This window comes from Apus apus, chromosome 16 (assembly GCF_020740795.1).
Source record: "Apus apus isolate bApuApu2 chromosome 16, bApuApu2.pri.cur, whole genome shotgun sequence".
Taxonomy (NCBI): Eukaryota; Metazoa; Chordata; class Aves; order Apodiformes; family Apodidae; genus Apus; species Apus apus.
This window is the reverse complement of record NC_067297.1, coordinates 13,212,167-13,220,976: the sequence shown is the minus strand read 5'-3', so window position 1 is coordinate 13,220,976 and position 8,810 is coordinate 13,212,167. Positions and strand designations below refer to the sequence as shown.

The window sequence follows — 8,810 nt, the reverse complement described above, 5'->3', positions numbered from 1 at the left end:
AGGCTCACCGGGGGCCTCATGAAGGGCACTGGGAGGTTTGTTTCTCACTGGCTGGGTTTGTTTTCCAAGAGGAGACGTGCCCATGGTCTTCCCTGGCAGTGCACACCCTGCGTGTTTGCACCCAATGAGGCACAAAACAAGTGGGAACCCGTGGACATCTTGCCTGTGCACAAAGGGTTTGGTCCCAGACTCATCCCCAGCATTCCCAGATCCTCAGGAGTGCAGGAAATCCAGGACAGGCCAGGACCCCTTCCCTCTCCCTCTCCACCTCAAACTCCACTTTGGCCTCTCCAACCCAACGTCACCTTCTAGCAAGCCCAAGCTCCCACAACCAGGACAACCACCCACCCTCACCAACCCATGCCACTTTGTATTCCCACAGGGAATTAAAGAAACAACAAAAAACCCCCTTATGGTTTGTGTTTTGTTGTTTTTTTTTTTTTCTTTTCCAATAGTCTCACTTTATTAGATACCACATCAAGAGAGGAGGTTGTGCTGCATGCAGCGGAAGACTGGAGTAGTTCTAGTTCCTGTGTAACTTTTTCTCTTAATAGTTGTAAACTGGCAGTTTGCTGTAAAATCACTGCATGCGAGTTTGAATGCAAACAGCAGTAGAAGAGGCTCTTTTTTTTGTTTTGTTGTTCTGTTTTTGCACCATTCCCAATCCATATGTGCATGCTTTATTTACAACGAAAATAAATCACTCAGGGCAAGAAATCCCTGCCAGAGAAACTCAGGAGGTGGCAAACAGGGGATACTGAGAGGGGGGGGCTGGCAGGTTGCACTTTATTTTGATGGGTGCAAAGAGGTGAGTCGAGTTATTGTTTGTCTGAAGGGAAAGCAGAGAGTGTCAGCACAGGACCTGGGGAGAGGGAACCTTCATTTCATTGTTCTGCACGTACAAAGGAGGCTGGGCTGCTGCAGGCCTGGGGCGAGTCAAGGAATTGCTCAGATCATTGTTTTTCAAGGCAGTTTTCTCCCCAGCACAGCTGAGAGGTGCCCTGTGCCCAGCTGCTGCTCCAAGAGGTAGAGGCAAGGACCATGCAAAGGTTTTGGACAGGTCCAGCGCTCTGGAAGGGACTACAGCAGCATCCTACAGCCAAAAGACCTCCAGCAGCACTGGACACATGGAAATGATCTGAAAGAACCGGATTGTTTCAGCCCGGGCCTTCTGCACAGCATGGCTGGGGGCTCAGGGACCTTGCACTTCCTGGTGCAGAGGCACAAGCTGCACAAAAGGGAGGAAAAAGCCTTTTCTGGTGTGTCCTCTCCCGTGCATCATGCCCTGAGCAGCTCCCACCTCAGCAGCCATGCCAGAGGGATAGAGTCTGGGGTGATGGAAGAGCAGCCTCAGCTCGGGCTGAAGGCAGCAGAGGATGCTCACACTGGTTTGGGTTTGCTTTCCCCAGCTGCGGTCCAAGAGTGGCTCCTGGTGGAGAGATGGCTACAGGGACCTGCCTGGGAAGGAAAGCATCCACACCTTCTTGGACATGCAAGCCCTGAAGTGGGGAAAGGCTGCTCCACAGCAGCATCACTGGACACACAAAGGTTGGCATCACATGGGGAGGTTGGCATCGCCCAGCACACAGCCCTGCAGGGATGCTCATGGCAAGTCAGCACTGGGAGCAAGTTCTGCTGGGGCAAGGGTGGGGGAGGAAGGTAATTTTAAAATGCAAATCATCAAGAATAGGAAGATAATTCATCCAATCCCAAGGAAACAGCTCTGTGGTACAGCTGAGTTAAGAGCACAGCACACACCAGGAGGCTGGAGCAGGGCTTGCAGGGCAGGTCACGGGCCAACAGCAGGAACCCAAGGGGCCTGGGGATTCAGAGCATGCATGGTGTGCACCCAACCCTTGGTATATCCTGTGGTGCTTGTTGTGCTGCTTCCAACACTGCCGTGCTGGAGGTCGCCCAGAGACAGTGAATGGTACCAAACCCCCTCAGCATCAGTCTGTTGCCATTGTTAAAAAAGAAAAACAAGTTGGAAGACCTCTAACTGTTCCAGATGATTTCAGGATTTGTGATAATTTAAAGCAATAACCCTTGCACACATCTAGTTGTTGGGAATTGTGTTCTCCTTGGCTTCCCTCCTGCAGGTTGGCAGCAGCAAGGGTGGCCTGGGGAGGGCCAGGGGCTGCCCTCAGGGCTCAGCTAGTCACTACTACACACAGGATGTGAGGAGGAGGTAGTCACAAGCTTGAAACACGGGTGTGCTCCTACAGCAATGGAGTGCAAGTTCTTCAGGCTAAAGAAAGAACCAGGAACCAACCCAACCCTGCTTCCTTGCCAGCACCAGGCAGCTCCCTGCTGCTCATTAGCAAGTTCTTGGAGGATCTTCTCAGCAACGGATGGACCACGATACTGCTCGAATGTACCAAATCAGAACTACAGCTCAAGCAGGACTCACAGGGTGACATCAGTGACACAGGCTGCAGCCTAACCACAAGGACACAGACACCAGGCCACAGTTACGACCCACACCAAAGCCAAACAGCTTCTTGGTTATTGCAACTGAGGGATCAATATCACACAAGCCAGACGGGGCTGATGCTCCCACACCTGCCCTCAGCACCCCCAGAGCCAGACCAGGGCACGGCCAGGCTGGCGGCCACGTGTCCTGGTGGGAGATGGAGGAGCCAAGAGCTGGTGGTGATGGGACGAGCCACGTGAGCAGAGGCTGGAGGGACACAGAGCATCACACACACAACAGGGAGGCTCATCACAGCGGGCGTGAGACTAGTGAGAAAGAGGAACAGTCAGGGGTGACTATTGCTTGACAAAATTACACACCGGGAGAATTCAATGACACCCCCCCACACATAAACCCAAACAAAACAAATCCAAGGAAACGAATACAAAAGATCCAGGTTAGTCTTGGGGTGGAGGAGGTGAGGACAGGGCACAGAGGAGGCTCGGAGGAGGCAGAAGGGGGTGGCTGCCCTGGGAGCAGAGGCGTGTAGCAAGGCATGACTGCGCTGGAAGACGGACATCAGAGATCTACAGGGCTTGGCAGAGAGTGGGCCCTGGTGGCAGGTTGGGGCAGCAGCTCCTCTAATCACTGGCCACGTGGTTCTCGTTCTGGAGGGTGTGCCAGCGCTCGATCTTCTTGTCCTTGTTCTTCAAACATTCGTACCAGTGTTTCAAGCGCTCCCCCTTGGCCGTGATGCCAAGCTGACAGCCGCCTGCAGGAAAGGCAGGAGAAGAGACATCATTCCCAGGGGTGATGCTGATGTTCCAGGAAAACACTTCCATGGGGACAGAGCCCCCATTTGGGGCATCTCTACCTCCTGGATTGAAAAATCTCATGGAAACAGCTAGAGCTGTTCTACCTGCACAGGACACCCCAGGGGATGTTGGAGAGGGGCAGGGCAGTAGTTCCCAACACTGGATCAGCCATTTGATGGTCTGATACAAGCCCCCAACCAACCTGCATGGTCCCACCTGAAGCTCAGCCTGGGATCCCTTGCAGGGCAGGTAACCCGTGTGTCTCTCCCATACTACCTCAGGCACCAAAACCACACCCCAGAGCCCAAAGATTTTTCAGCTCACCGATATAATCATTTGATTTTCCAATGTCATAGTCCCAGACCGAGATGTCCAGTGACTTCTTGGCCAGATCGTTGTGTTTTATATCATAGAAAAACTCCTGCAGAAGAACAACCCCCACATCACTCCAAGCATCCCAGGAAAAGACACCCAGAAAGCTGCAGTTAAGGCAGTGCAAGTGATCTCTCTGTGCAGCCTGAATTCAAAACCCAGGGGGAGGATATTTAAAATATACTAATGAAGGAAAAAGCCAGATTCCTTCCCTGGGGCACTTCTCCCAGGATCAGAGTGAGCTGCACCAGCCCAGAAGCTGAGCTCCCCCCTTGTATCTCAGTGAGCACTAAGTGTCCCACCAAGGCAGCACCAGCCATGGGATCCCCAGGGAAGCTCATCCCCCCAGCCAGGGTGACACGGAGCCACCAGCACTTGGAAGGTTTTGGGGTGTGTGGTGCTGCTGGGCACTGCTCTGGTGACATGTCCCGTGGCAAAGTCCTTCTTAAAATATTTCCTGGGAAAAAGGAGCCTGAGCGAGGAAGGAGCTTGTGTTCCACCTCTTCTGCACAACATAGCAACTAGCTAGAGTTGATTTAATAATTAAAAAAAACCCCATCAGGTCCAGCCTTACCTCATTAAACTCAGGGTTCAATGTTTTCTTCTTAATCTGTGTCTTGTGCTTGGCCTTTTTTCCCATGTCAGGTTTCAGCCAACTGGGGGCAACAGAAAACAGCTCAAAACTCAAGGGCAAGAACCGCACGAGCTCATGAGCTAAACAAAAATGTGAGTTGTGGGGCTAGGAAAAAAAAGCAACTAAGATATTTATTTGAGGCAAAGAAATGGGTTAGACAGTCTCCCTTCCCACCTTCTAAGCTTATCTAAAATAAGTGTAAAATGAATAAAATTCTGAATATTGTGATTTTTGGAAAAATGAGGAGCCAGGACGGTCGCCAGCAGACGAGGGGGATCACAGGGCTGGTCACCAAGCCTGGCTGCTGGAGAAACAGCCACCAATGTGTGAGGACAGAGAGATGGGGAGAAACATGGAAAATGAAAACAGCCCATTGAACACAACCACCCTGCAGACTGGGGTGCTCAGCCAGGGTAGGTTGACCTAGAGAAAAGTTTGGGCTCTGGCTTCACAGCCTGGATACAGACCCAGAACTAAACTGTTGGTGTTGGAAGCTGAGTTAAAAATGGAAAGCCCCATCTTCTGCTGTGGGAATGGCAAATGGACAGGAGTAAGACAGACCAAGAAGGAAAACTGCTTGGTTCCCCCCTCAGCTACGAGAAGGTGTGTGAAATGTTCAACACAAGAGTTACTGAATGAGGTTTAGGGAGAACAAATGGCAAAGGAAAAACAACAACAAAAACCACAGCTGGGAATGACTGCAAGGTCCTCTCCATGTCCTGGTTTATGAGGTTCCAAGTTCAAACCATCTCATTCCCCCACCTTGGCAGGAGCTACTGGACAAGTGCCGCTCCCCCTTGCCTGCCAAGAGCCCCAGTGGATGCACTTCTGGCCCAGGAGACCTGCTCCATGTCACAGCACCCACTGCTGTCCACAGTAATTAGGCCAACTTGTTTGCAGCAGAGACAGGGAGAGACACGGCAGGGCCATCCCAGCTCCCAGCTCCAACCAGCACGTTTTGTGGGGCGGCAAGTGGGGCACGTGCTCCTCATCACACACAGAAGGGCCACCAAGCCACCCTTGCCCTGCAGCCACAGTGGGGCAGAGCCTGGGAGAAGGACCTGGACCTCTTGTTCTCCAGCTCTGCAGCTGCAGGGTGGCTGTCAGGTCTGCACACTTGGGAACGTGCAGAAGGTGGATGGAGCCACGGTCTAAGGTCCATCTCACCTTAACCTCAGCCCTTACAAGGGCAACAGCACCTCGCACAGGTTGCAAGGTGCTTGGGAGATGCTCTCCTCCCTCCAGCGGCTTCAGGAGTTCTCAGCCCATCAAGTACCACCCTAGGACAGCGGGTGGCTCCACCAGCACGCGTTACCATCCCCAGATCTCACTCACAGCTTCACGAAAGGGTCCGAGTACCCGTTGGCGTCCATGGCCGCCAGGTGCACGCAGCGCACGATGCCGACGATCAAGCCGCCCTGCTGGGTGCTGTACATGAGGGACACCAGGATCTTCCCGCGCTCCTCCACGTCCCCACCGCGATCTACCTGTGAGAGGAAGCGACCCGAGATGGGGACACAGGGGCTGAGAGAAGATGATGGTCAAGTGGGGGGCTGATGAGACAAGATAGACACAAGGGAGCCCCATACCCCCGTGGTGGGGTCGGGGAGGGTGGCTTGTGCGTGAGAGAGGGTGGGTGAAACGTGCAGGGAGTGCACGGTCCTCCAAGGGCTCTTACCTCCTCTTCATACAGTGCCATCCCACGGGATGAGCCGGTCGTTCCAGCACGCTTCATCTGGGATGGGGAAGAGAAAAAGAGAGACTGCAGTGAGTGACCACAGCAGGGAGAGGCACCATCCTGCAGCAAACAGCCCCCCTGGGGCCCTGCCCAGATCTGTCACCAACTCAGGAGTACAAGAGGGCTCAGGTATGTTCATCTGCTCCACCAGCCTCCACCTCAGCAGACTCAGGACCTCACCTCCAGCACTGGGGAGCAGAGCTCAGGGACAAAGCAACCTGCCCTCTCCTCCACAGTGACACATCAGCATGGGCAAAGCCAGCAGATCTGTGGCACCAGAGAAGTCCCCAGTTAATTCCCCTGTGTTCTCCTGGCCTTGACATGTCATATCATCACCCAGAATGAGTGGGAATCCAGCTCCTAAAGATGCCAGTGAAGTCAGGCACCTACAGCTCTAGGCTGGTGCCTGCTCCAAGCTCACCACTAGCTCCTCATGTGCCATGTGTCAGCAATATTAATGGTAGCAGAAAGAAATTTCACACAAACTCACCGGTATTACTCTCTCCAAGCAGATGTTGAAGTTCTTTTTCTGGTTGGCTTTGAGTTTTTTCAAGGAAACTCTGGTTTCTCCAATAAACTCATTGTGGCCAAATTTGTCTTCATCACACACAGAGATCCTGGAGGGAACAGGAAAGGTGAACATCGACCTCATCCCAAGGAAGGTTGGCTTGGATGCTGTGTTTGAGGAGCCCCTGGGTCCTCATCCCACCATGGGATACCCCAGCTCCTCTGCTTGCCTGAGGGTCTTCCTTTGCATGTCCTCATCTGTGATGCCATGGTACACCAGGGTCTCATTCCACACGGGGTTGCGGGTGTTGCGCAGCGTCTTCGTCCTCAGCTTGTTTGACTGTGGCATCAAAACCAAACGTGGCATCATTGCATCGTTACACCCTAGAACTTCTCCCTACTGAAGTTTAGGCTCCCAGCAGTTGTAAATGAGACCCTCCATCACCTCTGGCTCACAAGAGGTGGTTAGATGGGGACAGGGAGGACCCTGCAGGATTTCACCACGGAGGTTGTTGCACCCATGAGCCCACGAGCTCACACCAGGTGAGCATCACCGACCAGATGGTCTAAAGTGGACCTTGATGCAAGCACCAGGGGCTCAGCTGCCTGCAGGGGCCAGGGCAGCCCTCACCACCCAACTTTTTTCACTGTCTGGGCTCTGCTCCCTCAAGGACACTTGAAAAAGTTGCACAGGGGAGGTTGTGCAGGGCTTGGGTAACAGCTCTTGTGGTCTAATAAATGACAGGTTGGGAAGTCAGGAGCTCTGCCATTTTTCATGTGTCTTTCACCCCTCAGGCACTGAGCCAGCAGTGGTCAACCCTTCCTTAAAGGTTTCCCCACCAAGATCAGCTTAGTTGGGCTGAGGAGCAGGATCTCCAGGGCTTGTTTTGATGGGCAGGTCAGAGTTTACTCAGTGGTTGTTTCTTCACATGTTGTTCTAACGAGAAGGTGCTGCAGCTTCAGGGCAAACTGATTGTTCCAGCTCTGGTAATAATTAGATTTTGTGTCATACGTTTTGTGACGCATTAATAGTGTCACTTCCTCTGGAGCTCCCCTCCATCCCTAAGCAGATCCCTGTCTGCAGCCCATGGGAGAGCACCTGCAAGAACCACCCCTTTTCAGAGACACCTCCTGGGTAAAACAGCAGCAGCGAGCAAGGGGGATGCAGGGGAGGAAATCTGATGTGAGGAAGGGCTCTCAGGGGGCTTTGGGGAATCTCTGCTTTATCCCAGCCCAAAACTCATCCAACCCAGGCACCAAACCTCACCTTGCTGGCCCCAGGCAAGAGGTGCAGTTTGACATAGGGATCTGCCAGGCCGTTTGAGTCCATTGGCTTCAAGCCCTAAAAGATCATAAAGAAAACATGGTCCATGAATCCTCCTTAGACAAAGCCAGGGAAGAGAAAAAGCAACTCAGTGAAGAGGACAAACTTCAGCAGCTCAGGTGCCCTCAGCACAAGGACACTCACTGCAGGGGGGTCAGACTAAGTGACCTTTAAAGGTCCCTTCAAACCCAAACCACTCTGTGATTCTATGAAAACACGCTCAGCCACCCCACAGCTGTGACCTCTGCCCCAAGCAGGCGTGGGTGCCACCACGAGCTGGGCGTCCAGATGGAGCAGCTTCTGCCAGAGGCCAGGCTGCTCCCAGACCATCCCACTGGGGAAGCCAGGAGGCAGATGAACTTGGGTGAAAAAAAAGGGATCACTTACTTTGGCCTTGATAAGGGTGCAGTGCAGAGAGCTGTTCTCCTGGTCATAGAGCAGGCTGAACTCCAGAGCTCCCAGCGTGGCTGGCAGTGGAGGAGGGAGAGAGGAGTTGGGAAAAGGACCTTATTAAAAACCCCAGCCAATAACTGGTTAACCAGCCCTGATTAGAGATAATTAGAAAGATTTGTGGCTCAACTGTAAAGCCATTTCCAGCACCTGCGTCCGTGCTGGCATCAGCCAAACTGTCACATGCAAAGCCAGGTTCATGAGATCTTCTCAGGGCTTTCCAAAGTTGGACCTGTCCCAGGGTCAGGGAGTGAATCTGGGGCTTTTGAGCCCATTTTAATCTTTATCAGGCAAAGGAGAATGTTCTTCCCACCCTGGGAGGGACCAGGCTGGGCAGGGAAGCAATATCCTGCCGTGGATGCTCACCCTCATGCAGCAAACTCCCTCCTTTGGGGAGCAAAAGACCAAACACCAAGATCTGACAGTGTAAAGGTATGGAAGCCACCAAGCCCTTCCAACAGATGGGTCTGGTGGTGATGCTTGTGGGCAAGGCTGCTCTGATGGAAGGAGGCAGCTGCCTTCAGGGCTTGAATTTGGAAAGGGGAAGGTGGTGGGAG

The 8,810-nt window shown here is 53.0% G+C and overlaps 1 protein-coding gene across 1 annotated transcript in view; it reads right to left on the bottom strand.

The window, feature by feature from the left end:
* Positions 1–421: 421 nt before the first annotated feature.
* The window catches only part of RPH3A (rabphilin 3A), a 32,178-nt gene continuing 23,789 nt past the window's right edge, over positions 422–8,810 (bottom strand). Inside the window, exons 13-21 of the mRNA XM_051634321.1 lie at positions 8,191–8,270; positions 7,747–7,821; positions 6,710–6,819; positions 6,463–6,589; positions 5,913–5,969; positions 5,570–5,721; positions 4,175–4,256; positions 3,553–3,649; positions 422–3,185 (exon numbers count right to left, since the gene is read on the bottom strand). Coding sequence (XP_051490281.1) covers positions 3,055–3,185; positions 3,553–3,649; positions 4,175–4,256; positions 5,570–5,721; positions 5,913–5,969; positions 6,463–6,589; positions 6,710–6,819; positions 7,747–7,821; positions 8,191–8,270 — 911 coding nt within the window. The 3' untranslated portion in view covers positions 422–3,054. The remainder of the gene's footprint in view (positions 3,186–3,552; positions 3,650–4,174; positions 4,257–5,569; positions 5,722–5,912; positions 5,970–6,462; positions 6,590–6,709; positions 6,820–7,746; positions 7,822–8,190; positions 8,271–8,810) is intronic.